Source organism: Chiroxiphia lanceolata, chromosome 10 (assembly GCF_009829145.1).
Source record: "Chiroxiphia lanceolata isolate bChiLan1 chromosome 10, bChiLan1.pri, whole genome shotgun sequence".
NCBI lineage: Eukaryota > Metazoa > Chordata > Aves > Passeriformes > Pipridae > Chiroxiphia > Chiroxiphia lanceolata.
This window is the reverse complement of record NC_045646.1, coordinates 19552997-19576462: the sequence shown is the minus strand read 5'-3', so window position 1 is coordinate 19576462 and position 23466 is coordinate 19552997. Positions and strand designations below refer to the sequence as shown.

At 40.5% G+C, this 23466-nt stretch overlaps 1 protein-coding gene across 5 annotated transcripts in view; it reads right to left on the bottom strand.

The window, feature by feature from the left end:
• The window catches only part of SPSB4 (splA/ryanodine receptor domain and SOCS box containing 4), a 160648-nt gene that overhangs the window by 52324 nt on the left and 84858 nt on the right, over positions 1 to 23466 (bottom strand). For all 5 annotated transcript variants that reach the window (XM_032698347.1, XM_032698349.1, XM_032698351.1 and 2 more), the window contains one exon: positions 8560 to 9415. In XM_032698347.1, the coding sequence (XP_032554238.1) occupies positions 8560 to 9253 (694 nt within the window). In that variant the 5' untranslated portion in view covers positions 9254 to 9415. The remainder of the gene's footprint in view (positions 1 to 8559; positions 9416 to 23466) is intronic.

Genomic DNA, 23466 nt, shown 5'->3' with positions numbered 1-23466 from the left:
TCCATTATGGTGCCCATGGCTGGATGATACATTTCACCAGAGCCAACTTACTGGATAGAAGTTCTTTGTTCAGTGAAAATATATTGTTTTCATAATACTTATGCTAGATTTGAAACTAAAATTTGCTGTTTAAAAAAATCATTAAGTGCTTAAAGAAACCAAATTCCTAAGCCTTTAAAAATTATTTTAACCTTTATAAAGGTCTTTTTAAAAGTCTCCCCAAACAGCATATTTCATATAATATGTACACTTGGAAATGAGGCATTTTCAGAAGCATAAAGCATTTCAATTTTGAATGTGTGAACAGGGTACTAATATAACCCCATAATCTGTTTTGTTTTGATGGACAGAGAAATGTATTTTTGAGAGCAATTACAGGCTCTACACTTAAGAGAATGCCAAAATATAAAAGGTAAACATTACAAGAAAAAGCAACAGGATCTAAAAGAAATTAATCACTTTGTCTTGGTCAAATATGGTGTAGCTGTCACGCTTGCTGAAAACACAGGGAGGAGGAAGCAGATTTTTTTTACCTTCAAGATGCTGTATCAAAGCTTTGAGGCCCATTCAGTGGCATAGTAAATAGGCATGCAGATATGTGGCATACACAAGAATATTATTAAACATTTATAGTTACTTTTTATTGAAAAGCAGAAGCACCATATCTGTAAATGTCAATTCCAAACAGTACATGCAGACGGGAATTCCCATTTGCAACGAAGATGCAGCATCTTGGAGAAACAAAAATGTTTGTTGTGAGAAACGTTATTCTCAAACAAAAGTTATCCTTTTCCTAATGTTACATATTTCTTTGCTGAAAATACATTTTAGCTTCATACAAATCACTTCTGAAATAAGACAATTTGTTTGGCCAACCAGTCATAAGAAATTGGCAGAAATGGAGCTAATAAGAATTTTCTCTTTAAAAAAACCCAAAAAACAACTCAGCCCAAAGATATGCCACATCTAGAAGTTCATTACTTTCAGAAAGAAATGTTCACAGAAGGCAGGGAGATACTCTTATACTGTTATTCATGATACATGTTTGACACACCTACAAAATTCATGTCATCTTAGGCATGACCGTGGAAAATACAGGTATAGCTTTGACTAACTGCTCTGGGGTTACACTGGAGACCTCCCTCACTCCATCACTGCCTGCCAAGTCCACTCTGAAAGAGCACTACCAAAAATATTTTATCCAAAGTTCCTAGTCAATAATCTTCCCACTGCAATGGGCACTCTTAGCACCAACACTGGAGACGTGCAACTCCACACCAGGCACACGGAGTCCCGGCCAACACGCAGGAGGCTACATGAAGTGGTCAGTTTGTTGCAAGTTACAACAGAAAATCTCTTTGTAGTGTCAGCATTTTATCTTCCATATTTCACCACCAACTGACATTTAAAAATAATGTTTAATCAACTGAAATCACCTTACAGTTTTTGTACATGAAGTTCAACCGTGTCAGTAACTTCTAATGTAACATCTCCTCTGCCTCAACGCCAAGTTCCAGAACTAAAGGCTAAATGTCCCCTCTCATACTTTCAGTGTTGGAGGTTTTTCATCAAAAATCAGGTTTGATAACAGGCCTTAAGACAGATTTGATCATCAGTTCCACCCCAAAACAGTTTAAAGTGAAAGACTTAAGTTAAAATTCACAAATCAAACCAGACGAGGTAGAGCTTTGATCCAGTGCAGTCCCTGCTGCCTTTCTGCTGTTGTCTTCAAAGGGCAACACAAATCTGAACCTGAGAACACAGGGACTTGTCATGCTCCTGGTCTTTCCACACTGCCTGTCCTGAGGAAACTACAAAATACACCAGCTCATAATCACAGAAGACCGAGGAGAAAAGAAACAGTGGAAAAAATGCTGGCAAAAATGAATACAAAAGGTTGACTTGCAGCTGAACTTAGCACCTTTAGCAGAGTGAAACTATCTGGCTAAGAGGAGGATGAAGGCTGCTGAGCTCAGAATTACAGCTGCAAAAAAGCAAATCCCATTCTGCCATTTGCCAGCTTCCAAGTGCTTGACTTCACAGCCTCAGCATTATTGTAACACAGTGCTACTGCTGGGGCAGCTTTATTCTCATTTACTCAGGAAGGCAGAACAGCACCATCACTACTGCCAGTGGAACTACCTGCAGAACACAACAGCATTTCTGGATGTGCTTCTTTTCAGGCCGATTGCCTGTCAGTTTACTGTAAAAATATGAATTTTGCCATAATATGAAGACTGGTGTATGAATTGCCAGTCACCAAAATATACTCTTTTTTTAAAGTGGAATTTGCTCTGACCTCAAACTAGAAATCAGGTGGCTTATCTGCCTCTCCTCGTAGAGGAGCTGCACTGGGTTTAGGGGAAGAGGCCATCTGCAGAAAGAGCTTATGAATGGAGAAGGAAAGACACTTCCATGGCTACAGAGACAAATAAGGATCTTAAGGATCTTAAGGAGGAATATAACTTATGAGGAAACTTGTATGAAAACAGTCAAAATGGACAAAACACATGCATTTTTGGAAAGAAAATAAATATATCACTGAATGACAGAAGCACCATTATTTGTACTGAAACTTGGATTTATGCTCTACAATTCCCAACAGCAATACAGATGGAGTAAATCCAAAAAAATAAAAAGCCCTCTACAAATTTCTACTTCTAATACAAACCTGCGTGAATTACTTCACATTGCTGAGCAATTACAGCATTGTAGCTTGTGCAAATTTATAAAATAATTAAGCACAACTATCAGGTTTCTAACTGCTATTTTAGTGTAATAAGTATGATATTCACTGTGTAACTTTAGATTACAAATTCACTTCAATTTTGAGAACAGAGGTGTAGTCATTGCTCTTCAAAGCTTCTTATTTCTTAAAAACAGGATACATGGGAAATCAGTAGAAACATGATCAGAACACACTAACAGGCATTTTTTTCCTTGAAACTGTAGATTTGGTGGTTGCCATGGCACCTTTATGAACCAGAGCAGGAATAAAAAGCACAGGTATGTCAAGATTCAAATAAACCACAACACAGCTGTGGACTACTGATGCTTGTTCTTAGCCTTAGGAACTACTGAGCTTAAAATAAAGTATGCCAGCACCTCTTAAGTTTTAAGCCAATGAAAACTGGATTCCCTGCTAATGCACAAACTAGACAAGACTATAAGAAGAAAAAAAGGAAAAAAAGAAAGAATCCCCAACAAGCAAAAAGGAAAAAAACCCTGTTATCTGTAAAGCTAATGTGTGTCTTAGATTGTCTGAGAAAGCTCTATCACTAGAGGTCTGAACAGGCCCAAGTTGTATAAAACAAGTTCAGGCTAATCTTACAAGAAGTGTAGGACCTTACAAAAAGACTATTGCAAAACCCATTCATCATTACAGCTAAAGTCATAGCCTTAAATCTGAAATGTCCTTCCTCTGGAAGAATGACACTGCACTTGATATTCTACAGCTATCAGTAACAAAAACTGCCCTGAAGTTTGGGACAAGAAAAAGGAAAACAAGATTGCTAAGAATATATTATTAATTAGAGCACAGTAACACAAAAGAAGAGAAACTCAGCTGGAGACAGGAAGAAAGAAAGGGGAGGATTGAACAAAAGAAGAGTATCTGGGAGAAAGATATAATGCAGAGACCACCAAGAAGGGGCAGGGGGTGGCTGGGGCAAAAAGCCAATTAACTGAGTGGCATATTCTGCTGACAATACAGTGGTTTCAACCTGCTGAGAAAAGGCTGAGAATTAATTAGAAAGTGTCAACAAATTAGGATTAAAGGACAAAAAAATGCATTTAAACCTGGGAAGGGAGGTGCATGTAGAAGAAGACAAAAAAACCCCAACAATACCTATTTGACTCCTGAAGCAGGAACTGAAAATGCTGGTTCCTGTTAAATTATCTCAAAAGCTAAAAATTGCTTCTTCACAACATTAGCTGCTTAATTACTGCTGCTTCATCCTCTGACTGCATGTCTGTAGGGAAAACCCTTTCTAAGGTTTAGCAATACTGGATTTTCAGAGTACATTATTTCCATTGCAACCTCCAGAGTCACGTATTATATAAATAGCATAAAACAAGTTTAGATAAACAAAAAAAATATCCATTTAAAAATTTTAATTGAAAACCATTTGGGGGAAAACCCAGAGTCTGAAGAGAGATTATATATTTCTCCCGGCAGTTAACAATTTCACAATTTTGACTTAGATTTCTTTATGGCAAAAAGGCCTCAAAGGGGAAGAGTGCATATTTATAATTAGCAATTGTGGTATGTTAGACACAGATCAATGCAAATTAAAATAAACTGAGAAGAGCAGGATAGAGGAAAGAAGTTGTGCTTAGCTCCATAGCTCCAAAGTTGTCATTTTGGCTTAGAAACATCAACCTTATTTCAAAATTCTAGACACGTACAGCCTAAGGCCTGAGAGAGATTCAGTGGTTACACTGTGTTGTTTTGCACAGCTGAGAGCAAAAGGTGTGAACAGACCCCATGTGCCAAAACTTTTGTAGCTGCATCAGCAGACAGAGAGAACGTGCCTCGAGCTCCCTCCTCCTTCCCACTGTTCCTGAGCCTCTACAAGGAACAGCTACAACTCCCCAAAACTGAGCCAATGTTCTCCAGACATCCTCAGCTCACCTGCAGGCACAGCGAGCAGGCTGCTGGCACAGGAAAACAGGAGCCCAGATTTCTGCTTGGATGATCCCTTTAGTCCACCTGTTCGTTCATGGCAGGCAAGTTTGAAGCCCATTCTTTGAATAATACTTCTGTTTCATTGGGGATGTAAACAGAGGAGTTAAAAACAGGGGATGTGTTGCAGGGCAGTGGTCAGTAACCAGACAGAGAGCCCAGGGACCCTCACCCGCCAGGGCCAAATACAGATCCAGAGAAGGATCCGTAGGTTAAAGTATGAACAGGTACAGACAAATGTTTTCCACAAATTACACTTGTAAGTAAAGTCTTCTCTTCCAAGACAAATGCTTCCAGCTCACTGAGCTCGACAGTTATTTTCAAAATTGTGTAAGGGCTATGTAAGGTTTAATGCAAGAACTGCAATGAGTTCAGCTCACCTACTCAGTGCCCAAGTTTTCCACACCAGCACTATTTTATTGATTGTCCTCCCAACACTTTGTTTAAACACACAAGTACTAATGGTTCAGTCATGATCTGCAAAGTACATTTACAAAGAAGTGTTTTGCTATTTCTCTGTTTCAGTTTATAAATAGTCTTCAGGACTCCTCATCAGACACCAGATATAAATTAACCAGCTTTTTGTAAACATGAGCACACCCTGATAGGAAAAAGAACAAAAATAACATATATTGCATTTATGTTATTTGGGGTTTTAATTATTGCAAGAGGCAGTGAGTCAGAAGGCTGATGTAAAATTCTGTCCAACTTACACACAGCGTGGTATATACTGATAGCATTTGACCAAAGAAGTTTGTCCTGCAAAGAACTCAATGTGTTTATGATGAGCACTCTCCATCTGTCCCCTTGCCTTCCCTCCCAAACCCTGTCAAATATGTCCAACTCCAAGTCTCTCAAATGTGAGCAAAAAAACCATCTTGTGAGAGTCACAGAACATCATCATGTGATGCTCAAAGTAGTTTCTGAGGCAGAATACTCTGGGTATCAGATGCAGCTGGAAGAACTACAATTTATTTTAACTACAGCATTATTCTAGGAGCAATATCCAGAGATCAGAGGGCACACAGGTTCTTGATCTTTGACCTGCAGCCTTATCCTTCTGTGAATCTGCCATCTATCCAGTAATTAAGACACTTCAAAGTCTGCATCATCTCTCTACTACTATGACATATGTTTGAGTTCATTGCAGCTGCACAAGCCCATCATTTGAGCCTTTCACTCTTCCATTCCTGCAAGCCTTTCACTCTTTGCCAGGCAACTGAAATACATGGGCCTTTAGAGTATTCAGAGGTCTTCTATTTAAGCGGCAAGTATTGAAAACACTAAAAATCCCTGCCGTTGAGGTCTCCATTTGCTCTGTAGGACACACCTCACAAACAGCCATCACAAGCTGTGGTATGCATTCTGAGCAGCAACAATCAATCACTAAATAGCAAGTTACAAGGCACTGCTTGACAGCAGTTCCAGAAACAGCTAAGACCCTATGGCCAGATCTGCTAAAAGCTGCACTCAGAGCTATGAGATACTTCCAGGGAAGAGGGGGGCAGGGAAAGATTGAAAAAAGATAATTGGTAAGGTTAAAAAGGAATCAAATGATAACAACTCCCTCACACAAAAGTATTTTCAAATGTATTTAAATTCGTGAACACAAATGTTCTTCAATATCTACTCCAATTTTCACAAGAACAAGCAATTATAAAAACCTGTAATTAAAAGTGCAATGAGAGCTAACATGAAGAGTACCATGACTAAATTCACAGTTACACAAGGGCAGGCTGGATAGAAACACCTTCAGCAGAGAATAGACAGTGTTTGCTTTGGAGCACCAGCTAAACAAGCTAATTTGGTTTCTTGAATGTTGTTTTTGTTGCAGGACAGTAATGGATCAGTGAACACGTGATAACAAATGATGTGACTCCAGGATGTCAAAATGCCCCCCGGCGAAGTGGCTTTAAACTTCCTTTTCACATGATCAGATTAACACTCAGGCCTACATAAAAGTTGTGTTTACAAGTTTACTTTTATCCACGGGTTTGGGTTTTATGGATTTCTGCCGAAAATGGGGGAAAACCTGGACTGGAGTTTTCTGGAGACTGGATTTCAGAAAAAAAAAAAATGAAGCGTTGGGCTTGATGTGTTTTAAAAAAATAGAGACTTTGACTTTCTCAGGGATAGTTTAGGAAGTTATCCCGCCTCTTCCAACAAAATTATCCCACAAGAAACCAGATGGGAATCTTCCTCTCTGTCATCACACAGACCACAGCTATCCCTTCTCTACTTAGCCCCTTTTATTTTATAATTTCTACCAAACTCATTCACATCCTCTCCTGTGTTTTCATCTTTCTAAAGCTCCCTTGAGCAGCCCTGTGAAGGCTACAAAACGAATGCAGAATCCTGTGTGGACGTGGTGGACCAAGCTGAGTTTAGTTTGGCTGATATTCACAGTATTATAAAAACTGCTTTTGCAAACAAATATTCAGCTGGCAAAAAAGTCTCTCTCCCCCACCATCCAAAGCAAAGACTGTCAGCACATCACACTGCAATGTCTGAGTAATTGCAAAATACTTACAATCCTCGGATATTCCCCTGTATGAAAGCACTTGGGAAGCTGCCATTTAGCATCTAGCTGTAATAACCTGCAGGGCTTCTGTGGATAAAAAGTCTTTCCCCCAGTGCATGGTACAGATGTTTATGAAAAGATAATCTTAAACAGGGTCAAATTATTTAATTATGTTTCTACTTGGTATGTCAGATGTAAGACTAATGAGCAGAGAATTAATTTTTGACCAAAAAAAAAAAACTAGACCACTGCATCCTTACTGAAAAGACTAATGAATTCTTTTTGAAAACACACATTGACAGGCAGGTGAGTTCTCTTTTTACAAGACCAAGTCCCATTCAAAAAGCCAAAAAACATTAAAATTTTGCCCAGTCATCCATTTTTTGTAAATCTGCATATTTATATTTGTAGTTCCCCCTACAGCTCAGATAATACAGTCTTAAACAAGAACAAAGTTCCACTTAATACCTTGTCCAGCTTTCCATTCCCCAAGCATCCAGCAGCCAAGACGCTGCTGGTAAATAACTGGGCTTGCCCGAGTGCACTGTGCTGCGTTTGGCCCTGACAGAGCACTCATCTTCCTGAGCAGGGACAAGAACTGGACAAGACCCAGTTCTGCAACTCATCTTCTGGCAGGCCACTACTCCAAGGTCACAGCAGCAACATGCTGCTCCTTACTACGTATCAATTTAATGTGATATTACCCTTTTAGATCAGAACTAGCTCATGCTTGCTTATCCAAAAACACGGATTGCTGGAGAAGAAAATATCCTGAGAGAGCACCTCCTGAAATGAACTAAGGAACAGAGCTCTCTTTCAGAAAAACTGCTGAAAGCGGTATTTGACCTGAGCTCCCAGATTCTTGGGGATCCACAGCTGCTTCTGAGGGTCCTGGGAAGGCAACTACAGAAAGCAAGCCTACTGGCCAGCATTCAAGTATGTTTATGAACACCATGTAAGAGTTTCCACTACTACAGGAAATTTTTACGGGATCCACAAATCCTATTTGGAAACCACAGATTTAAAACATATCCTCCAGTAAACAAGAGTTTTACTGTTAAATATACCCAGGAAGTTTCTCAGTATCTTTTTCTCAGCCTGTTCACTTTCCTTGGACACAGATTTCTTGCAACTCTGCTTGCCAAAGCGGAAGATATTTTGATACAATCCACACCATCGTTACAAGATACAACTGAGATATATTAGTTTTGAGCAGTCAGACAGGATGCAGTTTACTCACAGTGAACAGTCCGCTCCCCCCAACACACACTGTCCACAGCAACAGGATAAAAGGAAAACTCCTACATGAGAAAAGTTGAAAGACAGGGTAATGAAGAAATTCAGTAACACTTACGGTCAAGTCCGTTGATGTATCTCATTGTAATTTCACAGTGCCCCCAAACTGCACTGACTATGGGGTAAAGTTTTTTCCCTTTTAGTCCCCTGAAGGCCACTCCAAGATACTGTCCATCCACCATGAAGCTAAGCGTCCCTTCATCCATATCCAAAACCACCAGTAACGAGTCTGGGAGTACAAAAGACTCATCTGGTTCCAAAAAGACAGGATACGTGACGCCAGGCTGGTTTTTACAGTTGTGGTAGAGTTTGTTGCGCCCCAGATCCCAGCCCCACGACTCACTGTTGCTACCGACCAAGGACGTGTATCCCACCGAGTGCAGCGGGGCTTCGGCCGTGGAGACGCCCACCACGGCGTGAGTTCCCCGCTGCCTCGTGGGCCAGTGGATCTGCCAGACATGGAGGCCCCTCGTGTAGCCGACTTTGCCCCGGATACAATCCGTGCTTTGGGCAACCGGGTGTCTGTGAAAAGTCAGTTTATCGTCTTCCTTTACAAATATATTTAAGGAGCGATCTTCGTTGTTCCAAGCGTGTTTGTACTGGACCTCCAGCTTGGCAGGGGGCATATCCAACAGCATGTCCAGGCGTGCTGGTTTGCAAAAATCCGGGCCTCTCAGCTCTCGTTTGACAGGTCTATAAGGGGGCTCCCTCACATCCACAGACTTTATGCTCCCTGAGATTTTCTGGCCCATTGCTTGGCTGCAGGTTTACAAAGGAGAAAAGAAAAGTTGACTTTGGCCCAACGTTACCTCATGAAAGCACCGTTACACTGAGCCAGTGGTCTGACAAGCTGACTGGATTTACTCCTCCTGTTTGGAGCTTTTTAGCAGCAATGTTTTCCAAGAAAAATGCCCCTGGAAAAAAAAAAGCAGAAAGTTTCCAGTTAGTTTAAGAAAGCCAACAGAAAACCCACGGTATGTTTTTAAGGAGCTTCTTCTCATCCCTAGCAGTTATTTTAAACCCCAGAGCTGACAATTCCCCACTCCTGGTTCAGTGTCCCACAGCGCTCACCAGCCTGCCAGCAGGATGCGGAGCCCACCAGCGCACGGAGCGCAGACAGTCATTTCCTCCAATTCATAATAGGATGCAGACATTCCCCACCTTCTGCCCTTCCACCTATTTTGTCTGGCCAAGTTCACAGCGGGCCTGAAGCAGGCAGACACTATTCCCCAGCAACAGTGATAAACTTTACGTTCAGCAGTAGCTTCACTTTCACTTAAGCTTTTGTTCCGCGGCCTCAGAAACACGCAGTGTCACAATCTCCTTTTATTTCCAGGCGTTCTCTTCCCTGGGCCCTGGCGACAGAGACTTCAGCTTCTCTGCCCTTATTAAAACAAATGCAGCCAACAGCAAACGGCTGCAAAATTTAAATGTTTCTTTTTAACTTAACCTGGCTTTAAATAAAAGGGGGGGGGGAACCAAACCAAAATTCATCGTTAGGGTTTTTTTTATAAAGGAGCTTAAAAAAATAAAAAGACAGGGAACGAGGAAGAGGAGCCATGGAAGGACAAGTGAAGAATGGCAGTTTCAGTTCTTTGGCAGATGTTTCTAACAGGGATGTTCCTCATACTAATGTGCAGCAGGCTAATCAACAGTTTCTATATTTTAGCATTCATCTAATGAGAAGGGCTGGAACACAGTAAGACACATTAAGGGAAATACATGATTTTCAAATGTATTGTTTCTTTGTTTCCATAGATGAACAGGGTAAAAAAGCACCCAGGAAAGATTCTTTGCAACCTGGGTAAGTTAAATTCATTCACATTTTAGAGCTCACTTAGAGCGCAAAGGCAAACCAAGGACGACCTCTAAAAGTACTAAAGGAATAAAAATTAAGACAAAATCCTATAAACTCAAATAGGTGATTGACATGGGATCAAATAAAGTATCTGCACCAGCAGACACATTTCTGTCTTTTAGTAAAAAAAGTGCCAAGTCCAGGAATGCTCAAATATAGCCAAGTAGACCCACTCTGTTTATTTACTGACAGAGTGATGAAGTGTTTGAAGAAGCAAAAAATCTCCAGACTCTCAAGAGGCTGAAAAGTCTAGGTGACAGTTGTCATAAAGTACCAAACAGCAGATGGGCACCGATGTCCTGCAAAAAAAAAAAATCTTTACTTTGTAAGTCACAAGTCCACGTTCTTCCTTTTAAAGAACTTCTACCCCAGACACACTGTCTCATTCCAAATATCATTTCTGAAAGAAGATGAGAAACATGTATTCACAATAGAAGGAAATAAAAAGAGAAGTCTAGGAAAAAAACCCTTAAAATTTACCATCCAACTGCGTTTGAGAAGTTAATTAAATCCTTACATTATTTACAATGGCAAACACCATGTAAAGTGTTTTCTGCATGTATTAAATGCAGATGAAACCACATCCATGTTATGTGAAAGTTTTCTTTCAAAAAAGTAAAAAAAAGTAAAAAGTTGATTTTTCAAAACCACATGACAGTTAGGTTACACTATGAAAATATTATTTTCTGGTTGCTGGTCCCACATGGGTATATGTACACACTTGAGCATGAAAAAAACAACTCGTTGCACCTAATTTTAATCTTTGAAAATTAAAAAATAAACATAAGCTTCCAAGCCCTTCATGTCACATTTGCAGGAAGATGCACAACAATTCCCAGGAATCTCCACGTGAGATCAACTTGAATTATCCCCCTTACTTCTTTCCAAACCACGTAAAAAGGAATCTGAAACTTTAAGCAATAATTATATTTAAGTTGATGTTTGCCATTTCCAGTATTGCAGAAGCACTCATTGATTGTTTCAAAGGTATGATTCCAATTTGGCCCACTGAAGCAAGTTCAATACTTTATTCCACACTAATAATTCCAGGGAAAATTAAATAGTGACACTAAAATATACACAGGGAAGCAATAGGGAGTAAATGTTATCAGGTAAGCAAGCTTTCCTAAGAGGACACATGCTCAGGGATTGGGTAGTTGCTTTTAAAAAGGTGATTATTTGAGCTTGAAAGGAAATGAAAAGGGAAAACATCAGACGCTTAAAGGGAACTTCAGTGATTTCTACACGAGATTTAGTTCTGCGTGCCTTTGAAAATTTCCTCTTTAAAGCACAAGACAATTGCCACATTCCTGTCAGGGTGCTGAGGGGAGACGGCCGGGGAAGTCCTCAGTGCATCCTCCTGTATCACTTCCTGATCACATGAGAAACTAAACTTGGGCAGACATTTACCTGGCAGATCACCAAGAAATTATAAACACTGAATTGACTCACTTGGCAAGCCACTGACATTCTTCTCATGTGCCCCAAACTGTAACATAAATAGGCTGCTAATAGATAGGTCAGTAATTCAGAGGAGTAAAATGCAGCATTATGAGTATCTTGATACACACACCCGTGTCCTTACTCTGGGATCTGATCAGTAAGTACTTTGGTTTGAAACTGTATCTTACAATATTAGGTCTTTGGTCATAAACAGACATTACCACATAAATTAATTATATGATATATCATTTTGCCAAATAGCTTTGCATGGACATACGATGAAACAACAGTGAAAAAATCTTACAGTTAGTGAGTGATGCATTCAAGATGCAGCAGTTCCTAAGCACCAGTACAACTCAAAAGGTACCTTTCATTAAATACCTCCTCCTACACATCATATTATACTCTCTTGCATCCTAGTCCTGTGTAGCTGGTAGTTCTCAGCTTCTGCCAGAAGGCCAACTATAGCCATACTAACCTCATTCAAATATCAGAGGACTTGAACAAGTAAATAAAAAAAAAAACAAGACAACATTTAATTATTTGTCACCCCGTGCTGGCAGTGACCTAACATCTCTGACTGCTGGACCTTAGTAGTAACTGACATGAAAACTTTATAGGAGGAGGTAGGGAGGGGTTGTAACACATGCCCCAGCTCACAACCCATGCAACAGTAATGTGAGCTCCACAGGGAGCAACTCATGCACAAAGTCCTCCTGGCAGCTACAACAGCCCCCTTGGGTGCTTGTAGGAGCAAAACCTGTCTCAAAGCCACCATCTATTCACTCTCCTTGCCTGTATCTCGTGCATTCACACCAAGCAGATGGCAGAGGTCCACAATGAGGTGAGAACAGCAGCAGAAGCATCACCTTGACCTTCACTCCATCAGAAGCTGCTGCTGGAGGAGCACAGCTTAACAGGGCCCAGCCTGTCTCCACCAACAAACACTCCCTCCCTACTTCCACAGGTAACAAACATACTTCCAGTGTAGATGCCTCGGAAAAGTCATACTTTCACCACTACTATGATAATTTCCAGGCAGCTTCTCCCCACAGAGATGTGCAAGTGCCCCACACCAGCAGCTGTTGGGAAAGCTGAGCTCGTGCCCATAATGGGAAGCAGAGTGATTAACACTTCATCTGGCAAAAGAACCTTAAACTGGCTCCGTGTCTGCAGGACTGGATGGATACATCACAAAGGATTGGTAAAAGTTGTGGGTCAACCCAAAAGGACAGAGGGTCAGTTACTATTCAATCCACTTACAGAAATATTTGGTTGTAAAGCCTTCTTACCATCTCCCAAATTAATAAAAACTTGCCAAAGCACTGTCATTCAACTGCTGTGACTTTTTGTAATCTTACACCTCTTAGAGAAACCTAGACTTCCTTGCCTGTATCTTCTCACTAGACACAGGAAAGTTCATACAAAGAACATGAATTTTCACTGTATAGTTTTGCTTTGAAAGTTTTCCCAAATCTTTGCTCTTCCAGTAATTTCAAACCACTACAGGAGTTAAAAAATAAGAAAATATTTCAATCTGGCTTAATATATCAGCTCTCCATTATACCTGTTTAGTGACTACAACTGAAACACAAATTTTCATCAGTTTTCCCTATAATAAAAGATATTTTGTGGAAAATAACCAGCGTCTGGAAATCTCTGGTTGAGAAGACTGTTTGTTTTCATAACCCAAATAATTTCTGTCTCAGTTTCACATTCATGCCATGCTTTGTCAGGATATGATGATTAGACTAAATGTACTGTACAGGAACAAGACAACTCCAAACAGGAAAAGTGTGTCAATGTCGCTTAGCAGTGTCCCCATGCAGACTGCCAAAATATTTTGGGAAATTACTCACAATAAAAACACGGATTATACTTACCAGAGAAAAGCTTGCTAGGACATCACTTTGCTGTCACTAAATAGGGTGCGTTTTTAACAGTTTGGTATGCTGGCATCAGTGGAACATAACTCTGATAAAAGAAACATGCTTTCTGCAAAGTCAGCTTTCAGCATTCATAATTGTATTATAAACTGGATTATGAACTAGACATGCAGAAAGCTTGAAAAACGTGCACAAGAAGTGTCACCACATAAACACAATTCAAAACCACATCAAGAACACGCTAAGGCGCTGGTTAATCCTACTAAATTAACACTTACCAAAAATGTGAGAAGCAGCCAGGTAAGTCCCAATTAATGACACCAGTCAGTGACACTGTCTATCAGAAACGGCAGGGAAGGCAATGCCTCCATCCAGCAGCATTTCCAATGTGTATACAGCAGTTCTCACTCTTTTGGCTATTGGCCTTCATCAGTTTTTTTCCTTCCTGCAGCCAGAGCTCACTGTCACCTCCCTTGCCAACCTGGGCTTTGTCACCAGACAGTGAGGACCCCTGAATACCAAGACAGAGGCAACAGGAGGTTCTGAACCAAGGCCTCTCCTCCATGGCACCAAAACCATTCATTCCCCAGATGCCTGAGCACTGATACCCTGTGTGTTTGAGCACTGAATGTAAGCCTAGTGCTGAAGTCTCTACAGAAGGAATGGGAAGAACAAAACCACCCGCTATGCTGTGCTGGGCAAATCAATGAAGAGGAGTTCGTATGTTCAAGGACGAGGACTTTTACCTCCACCCACACAATGTAAAGGCACAAGGCCCAGTGTCTATAACTCTGTTCCCAGTGTGCAAACAGCTACAGAACCATGACAACACTGTTTTGAGGGTGACAATGAATTAAGCACATTTTTGGCACCTTATAAAGACTGGCTAGCTTGGATTCAACTATAGATCCTGGTATCCAACATTGTTCAAAAAAGGCAATAAATCAGCAATGTTGGCTTCCTTTGTCAAATTGGGAATATGCAGTAACAATGCAACCAGACAAAAATGCTTGGCTATTCTAAGCTATCCTGTGCTACAGATGAGATTTTATGCTGCATGTGCACTTAGAGAATGACATTTAACATGTGGGATGAACAATGCAGCAGCAAGTCATGACTTCTTCAATTCCTGAAAGGAATGCAAATCCTGAAAATCCCAAGGACATTCCTCTGTAAAGAGTAACTTGTTTTGTAATGTTACAAAAATGTAATTGTTTCAAAATTCAGCATAAGCTTGTTATTAAAAAAGACTGTGCATTTAGCTGTTTGGAATTAGAATAATCTGAAATACCACACCATCTGTACCACCCGACTTAGAAGCAGTTTAGTCATATGATCAAGAATGCAGAAAGAATCTTGAGTAGCAATGAATATAGTGGAATGTATATTTTTAAATACTTCCATCTACTGTACTTTGGAACTGAGCTGACTTGAGGTTTGGGGTTGGTTTTATGCCTTCGGTCTCTCTGCATGTGTTTCTGGAATTCGCCTCTTTCACACTGAAAGTTGGATTTAGATGCAGACAATAATATTCTGAAAAAGCATGAAAGATGACAAAAAACATTTGAAGCCTGTAAAAAGGTTTTTTGCGTAATGACTTCTCACAATACAGCAATGCAATCTGAAAAACAAATATAGTAACATAATACAACAAAAATTGCCTTTTTTACTACGCAAGTACTTTTAAAAACAGCAACACTTCAGTTCTAAAGTTCCTGCAAGGAAACAGTTATTTTCTTTTCAGGGTATTTAACAGGAATACCCATGTGATCCCACAATTACAGATGTTCAAGCTGCTACATCCTTTCTACCACCTCTTCCTTTTGTCTTCAGCCACCTGCATTCAAATAGCCTTGAGATGGTCTGCCTCAGAAAACCGAAGTGTGCAAAATCTAGTATTTCATTTTGCCAGGTTATTTTCAGGTGGATAAACCCTCTGATCTGGAATATCAGACAATTATGTAAACACTTGCTCTGGCAAAAGGAAAGAGAGAGAAAAAAATTAAAAGCTCAAAGGCAGAACCATCTATTTAGGCAGCAGCCCAAACCATGGAGCAAATTTCCAGTCACTTCCAGCTGCCCTAAAGGGCACAGCTGAACTTTGTGTCTGAATTCAGTACAGACATGAGCTTCTGCTCACATCTTCCTCACTCCTCTGACATGAAATCACTCATCTTTCACCCTTCAGCCACTCTTCTGTAACAGTGGATACCTTCCTGTCTTTCCCAAACAGCTGATGTAGCCATTTTGAATATTCAAGTGTCAGGGTTATATTAAAGGAGCAAATTAACACAAAAAAAGGCTTAGCACGAAATTGAAAATTATGTCTTCAGCTGCACTTCGCATTTTACATTTCTACTCAGCCATGCTTCACCAAGTAAGTACCACCAATAGGTGTCAGACCACGTGAGATTTAAAGCCCAAGGAATAATTAAGTTTTAATATTGCAATTTCTCTCTAGTCATTACTACTTCTCACCAGCCTCACTCTTTTTTTTTTCTTTAAATTTATTTTACATTTTACCTCTAGAGCTTTGTAGAGGATCAATACCCCTACAGCTTCAATTTCAAAACCAGAACATCCATTAAACGATGGCCTTGAAATGCAGCTGAACACCTTCCCACTGCCTCTCTTTTGCTGCAGTTCCCTTTGCTGTAATGTGTAGTGGAGCCAGTTGGCCTTTAAAATGAAATAAGCTAGCAGGCTGTAGATGAGAAAAATGCTCCTGGAAAGCATCATTCCTCAGTCTAGCCAGTCGTGAATCCCAGGGAACATGCCAGAGATGATCCCTGAGCAGATGAGGGAAGGTCTGCAGATGGTAGAAAGTGACGATCAGACAGACGAGAGCTCCTCCAGCTTGACACAGTCATTCACCAGAACTTGACTGAAACTGGAGAAACTGTAATTATGTGTTGTAGTGAAAATCTGGCCCCTTGGCTCAAGCTTCAGTCTTAGACTGTGTCAATGTTTTCCAAGCCTGGTGAGTCTTCGTAAATCATGAGGGAGCCAAGGCCTGCAACTGGTTTTCTAGGGGGAGTATCCTGATAAGGATGGGGATAAGGAGGAAGACCCACTACTAGCAGCTCGGCAGGCTGCTATAGCATCACAAGGCTGCTGTAGATTTGCCAGACACTACAAGAGTCAGCTCCACCCTCACAGGGCCTGTCTGTACATTTTGCAGTGGGTGATTCTAGTGCTTTGCCTCTGTATCATTTATAAAAAGACATTCCCTAACAGCTGAAAATCTGCAATGCTTCTGGAATGACCAGGATACTTTTGTGGTCTTCTTTTGCATCTGAGCCTCACTTTGTTTAATTCTCATTTAGATGAAGCAGCAGTGTACAGACAACACCTGTCAGATGCTCTCACTGTTGGTGGGCGGGAAGCAAACACAGTGGATGTTCCTGCTGTTCCAGCCCATTAGAGGTTACTCCTGATATGATCTGGATGACTTTAATACTTCCAACAGTGCCGCAAAACTCCAGTGACATAAACATACTGTGCCTCTGGCCAAGCACAGCAGACAAGAGTTGAAGATATTCTTCCCCCTACAGTGAACTGAGCAGCCTGATGTGGCAGAGATGTCCAAAAAAGGCTGTCTTGGACAAACCATGGGGGATCTGTTGTATGGAAGACACAAATGCATGCAGGGGTCAGGCCCATTCCCCCACTCAGGGCTGCACAGGGAGAGGGGGAGGGCAAGGTTGGAGGGAACCCAGCCATTGTACTTGCACAAACATGTAGGAGATGAATACATGAGAACAAGTTTGATCCTGAACAAAAGCGTATTCTTTTGTTTAATAGGAAAATAGGCTTACACAATCACACCATCTGCATCCCTCCTCACCCTTCCCCCTCTTCAGGCTACTTCAGTCAATAGCCACATCAGCCAAATCTGACAGAACAGCAGCAGGCTCAAAAACAACTGTGTTCCTGCAGGGGAGGACAGACATCCTGGAAGTGATCACATGGAAGACCAGGCTGGGCTGCAAGTTCATATCTTGCCAAGAAACTCTGAAGAGAATGAGCTCAAATCAAAGCTGTGACTGCAGCAAAGTGTCCTCAAGATTTCATGTCAAATCAGCCACAAGACACAAAACCAGGAAGCAATGCTTCAGCAATGCTTCCTGCAGTTTCTTCTTTGAAAGAACAGAAATTAAGTACACACACTTCATATATATTAAGGAAAGCATCATCATAAAATCAAATCACATAGATGATTTTGTATTTCCCAGGTGCGCTGACAAATGAAGTTCCATTCAGCTTTGGAATGATAACAAAAAGACAAACCAACTTCCTGTTAAACAAATAAATGTTTTCTCAAAAAAACCCTCATATTTTTTAAGCAACAGCAACGAATTTCATCTGTTTTAAACACACGCCTCTGCTAAAGCCCATCTGTCAGCAGAGAACAATTGCACAGACAAATGGGGATGATGGAGAAAGTAATATCATAGAATCAAACCGCCTGAGCTCTAAGCAACAAAATTGATTTTCCTTACGCACATAAAAGCATTCCCATTTTACAGAGTAGTATTTTTGTTTCTGTTTGCTATTAATTTAGGAAATAGGACACTTGGTAACCCAGGAGAGGCTGGGAAAGGCCACAAGGCTTTAAAGAATAAAAGATTTACAGTTATGTCCCCATGGCAAGAATATGACTCCTCCTGAAGAGACAAAGGACACCTTGGTGAGAATCCAGAATGGGTCTTGCAATGGTGAATCATAGAATAGTTTGGGCTGGAAGGGACTTGAAAGATCACCAGGACTCGAGGAAGTAGCATGAAGCTGAGCCAGGGGAGGTTTAGGTTGGATATCAGAAAAAAGTTTTTCACCCAGAGGGTGGTTGGGCACTGGAACAGGTTCCCCAGGGCAGCGGTCACAGCATCGAGGCTGTCTGAGTTCAAGAAGCATGTGGACAATACTTTCAGGCACATGATGTGAGTCTTGGGGTGTCCTGAGCAGGGCCAGGAGTTGACCTCAATGATCCTGATGGGTCTCTTCCAAATCAGCCTGTTCTATGATTCTATGATCTAGTTCCAACCCCCCTGCCATAGGCAGGGATACCTTCCACTACACCAGGTTGTTCAAAGCCCCATCCAACCTGGCCTTTAACACCTCCAGGAATGGGGCATCCACAACTTCTCTGGGCAGCCATCCAGCCAATTCCTAATCCACCAAATGATCCATCCATCAAATCCATGTCTCTCCAGTTTAGAGACAAGGATGTCATGTGGGACAGCGTCAGATGCTTTACATAAATCCACATAGATTACATCAGTTGCTTTTGCCTGATCCACCAATGCCGTAATCTTGCCACAGAAGGCCACCAAATTTCTCAGGTACAATCTGTCCTTAGTGGACTTCACGTCGGCTGTCACCAGTGGCTATGTGGAATGTTATTTTCTTTCTGGATCTTTCACTGTCCTAGAACCAGATTGACAGGAAAGGCTGCCTTTTCAAACAACTACTGTTCTACAGAGAAAAAGTATCACAGACTGCAGTGTCAGAGAGGGCCTCCAACCAGGAAAAGCCATGGTGAAAGAAGTTGCTACTCTGAGTCTCTACAACTGACCTAACAGTGCAGAACCTCAAAAAAATTCTTGTTACAAGTGCCAACAATTCCAGATATTTTTGACCACAGGAAAGTACTTTAAAAAGCCCACACCAGACTTCCTAATAGAGGTGTGGATAAAAATAAATCAGCTTTGTGCCTGTCTACAGGAGTCTCAACAGAGACTGTGATCTATAAGCTCAAACGCAAGGTCTGTATTTCTCAAAATAACTTCACACTCCAGTTCCCCCTGCTAAACAGTCTTCCACAGGGAGTTTTCTTTTAAGTAGCATTTTATTTGTAACAATTAATTACTAACTATACTTCATTCTTTAATGTATTGGGTGAAAAGGGGGAAAAAAAGATTGAAAGTTATTTGGAAGAAAAGTGCACCAGATGCAAGTTTGACGGCAATAAAAATATAGTAGTAATAATCTTTAGGTGTACTGCCACTGAAATAAGTGTGTTCCAATTAATCTTTGCACAAAATCCCCATATTTGATATTATTGCAAAGAATCTTCAAGACATCTAAATCTCCCACACACTGATTCTCCAATAGCTCAGGCAGGGCCCTGTTTTGCCCTGGACAAAAATGTGCCCCATCTAAATTTGGATCAGCAGTACTTTACACAGAGAGAAAGCACATCAGTAATTACAAGCTAAGTTCCAGCAACAGGTGTAATATATATTTTAAAAAATGCTCAGAGTTTTAAATTCTGGAAAAAGAAGACCCTAGATTGCATTGGGATATATAGATCACCTTGATTTCCAGTATAATAAAGAATAAAGGTAACATTTATAAATATGTTTAAAAGGGACTACATCCAGTAAAAGAAGTTATTTTCCCACTGAGTTATAAAAGCCATAATACACTCAATATGACCCAAGCAAATATTGGGAAAATTATTCTTTTTTCAACTTCATCAGAGCTAGGTTTTTGTTTACCATATCCTCAAGCAAACCACAGGAAGGCTAAAACTAAGTGGACTAAGACAAAGATCCTTTCAGAACCATTTGACATCTAACCAAGGTATTCACCTGAGCCTAAATGAAAATTTGCCTTTATCAAACAAACTATCATTTACTACTGGAAAATACTTGGAAGTCACATACAAAACACACCACTATGTTGAATGTAAAACCATGTGGGATACTACACAAACACTACAAATAGCTTCAGAGGAGAAAAACAAGCCTTTTGGTCAACAGATTAATAAAAAAAATAATATCTAAAGATACTAGAAATCCGAGGGGGTTTAAATTCCAGCCATTCTTTCAACAGACAAACTGACACACTTTTCCCCAAAGCACTGTGCAGACACAGAAATTGCTACTAGAATCACAGGATCAAGAGCAGTTGTGCATTTTTATATTTAGCAGGAACTCTGTTACAGTTTACAGTAAAGAGATCAAATATAGAGACAAGTTTGAAGGAAGTAATTTACACATTATGGAAGTTTAATGGAGCGTTAAAACCCAGAAGTTTAAAAACGCTTCTGACTACTTGAATAATCCCCATCATGAACAGAGATCTTCCTCCACAGTGAAGGAATGAATGAAAAATATATTCAATTGCCCTACATATCATCTTCATCACAAATTTATGGCAAAGGGCTTTTTGTTACAATCCCGGTCTTTCCAGTTTCCCTTTTTTTTTTTTCATCCCTTCCCCCCCTTTCCCTGTACATCCCATTGTCAGCTTCTTTAACACTGGGAAGCCACATGGGGCTGAAAATTTTATCCATTTTTTAGCACACTTTAAGATGTTTATGTCCCCACGTGGCACCTCTAGAAAGAGAAGGATCATGGAAGCACACTCAACCCTCACCTTTCATTAGGTAGCAGATACCTGGTTTAATTCCAGTCTACACTAAGTAAGTATCAAAACACATCATCACGTCTGATTAACAAAGTGTGCTTTGTTAATCAAGGGGAGCAGAAAAGGTAGATGCAGTGTCAGGCTCCTCACTGAAATTCTCTTAAGGATAAAAAAAACCAAAACACTTACAAACACAGATCCCAATTACTGAAGCTACTGCACGGATTTAATGACAATCTGTGTGAGACACTGCAACTTCTGATACTGCAGAAATACTTATATTTATACAAAAAACTGCAAGACAGAACCAGAAAGACCTACAATTTGGAAATCAATGATTTGCTGAGCCAGCAGCTGTCAACACAAGAGCTGAGCCTGTCAGAGCTCTGGGCTGCCTCAATATCCAGCAATCCTTTTGGTGCTGCAGCTGGTACTCATGGGTGGGTTCTCCAGTACCATCAGAGTCTGTAGGATACACAGAAATTGTTTCCATCTGAGGCCACTTTTCTGTGCTCTGAAAAATATGGGATACCATAACATAACCACCATCCTTACTGGAAAGGGAGGAGACAAGGAAAGCAAACAGATGGACATCAGAACTCTGTGCTACCATCTAATTCCCTATTTAACATCCCTATTCCTATTCCCTATCTAATGACATATGCTGCAAAGATAAAACCTTTGGGTAGGAAAGAGAATGCACCAGGTTACCTCATAAGGACACTGCTGGTACAATTAGGAAATTTAATTATATTTCAAAGTGGTCCCTGAGAACAATTCCCTTGCTTAGGAACCACTACCTTAAAACGTTGGTCAGAAGAATACAAGAGCAGCCACTTGACTGGTGAGTATTTGGAGGGAAAGTCTTTGGTGAACTGTGCCACAGCTGCAGCCAACACAGACCCCCAACAGCAACAAGAAAATGCACCTTAAAGAGCTATAATGGGAACACGGCACAGGGTACTCCTGACCAAGGAATCCCAGGCCTAAAAGTCCCCCAGTCACTGTTTTGGCCAAGCCCTACATAGATACTTCAGCTACCCAGCTCAGGTACTAGAGGATGGCATTCAGAGCTGACCCTGCACTACAAAACCAGGCTCAGAAGCTGAGAAGGCATGTTCTGCTCTGCTGACAAAGGATTCAGAGTGATCTAAGCAGGGGGGAACTCTCAATACCAATAAAAAATAAGGTAGTCAGGCTCCATTCAATTGCACTGTGCAGAAATCACTGTGATTTATGACTTCTGCCAAGAACCAATTGCAGAGAGGAAAAAAACCACCCCTGTGTGTGCCTCTCATACTAAGCATACAGCACCTCATGTCTGTGCAAGACACAGGAGCAACCAAGGCTGCCTGCTTTACAGGGACACAGTACTGAAGGAATTAATTCCTAAGGCAATGGGAAAATACTACATGGGAGAACTTCCAAGTCACAAATTCTGCTTACTTAAGCTAAGCTGCTTAATCAAGTTAATTGAAGGCATTAAAAAAGCATCTGGAGAAGAACACATTCACCAACCAGTCTCTAGCCATTCCTGATCTGGTGTTACTTTTTCTGGGCGCCAGTTCCCCTGCTGGCACAGCACAATCTATCATCAGCCATTACACTGATTACCATCCATTAGTTTTCCTAAGCACAGGCATGAAATTTAAACCTACTTTTGTAATTTATTTACAAGCTGTTCGCATACTGAATATGAAGCATATACATAATGCTTCATGTTAACGAGAGAAATGTAGCTGAATATTAGAGTCGCACGTTAAAAATTACCAATAGAAATAATAACTCTCTTCACAAAGAATTGTTTATGGAATTTTTGTTTGGCAAGACAAGCAGGACAGAAGCTTACACTCTTTAAAATACAGCTGATTAATAAACAGTGGGGAAACAGGCAAGAATCCACGAGAATGACAAGTTTTAAGTATCAGTCCCATAAATATAAAATTCAATTAAAATGTCATTCTAAAAAACACTGAGAACAGAGTTGGGACTCTTATTAAAAACCAATGATTTTCTTCCCTGCTATTAAGGCAGAGTGATTAAAATGAAAGATAATCCTCTTTATTTCAAAAGCTAATTATTACATGTAATAAAATTTCTTCTTGTACCACGAGACCTAAACACACAAATTGAATTCCAGCAAGACCATCAACCCACACATCTTTGCTGTAATAAAGTAACTTCTTGAATTTTCCTTTACAATCATATTTCTACTACAGTCTATCAGGCTCAGCTTTGATTTGAGCACACCGCATTTCTTACCACTGTGGAAACCAAGCACAGAACAGCTGTGGAAGCAAATCCCACTATATACAAATATTCAGACCAAAAAAAATTACACGCAAAAAATTCCTTGTGAAGACCACTTCATTGGGAACTCTGAGGAAAGTTATATTAAACTGAC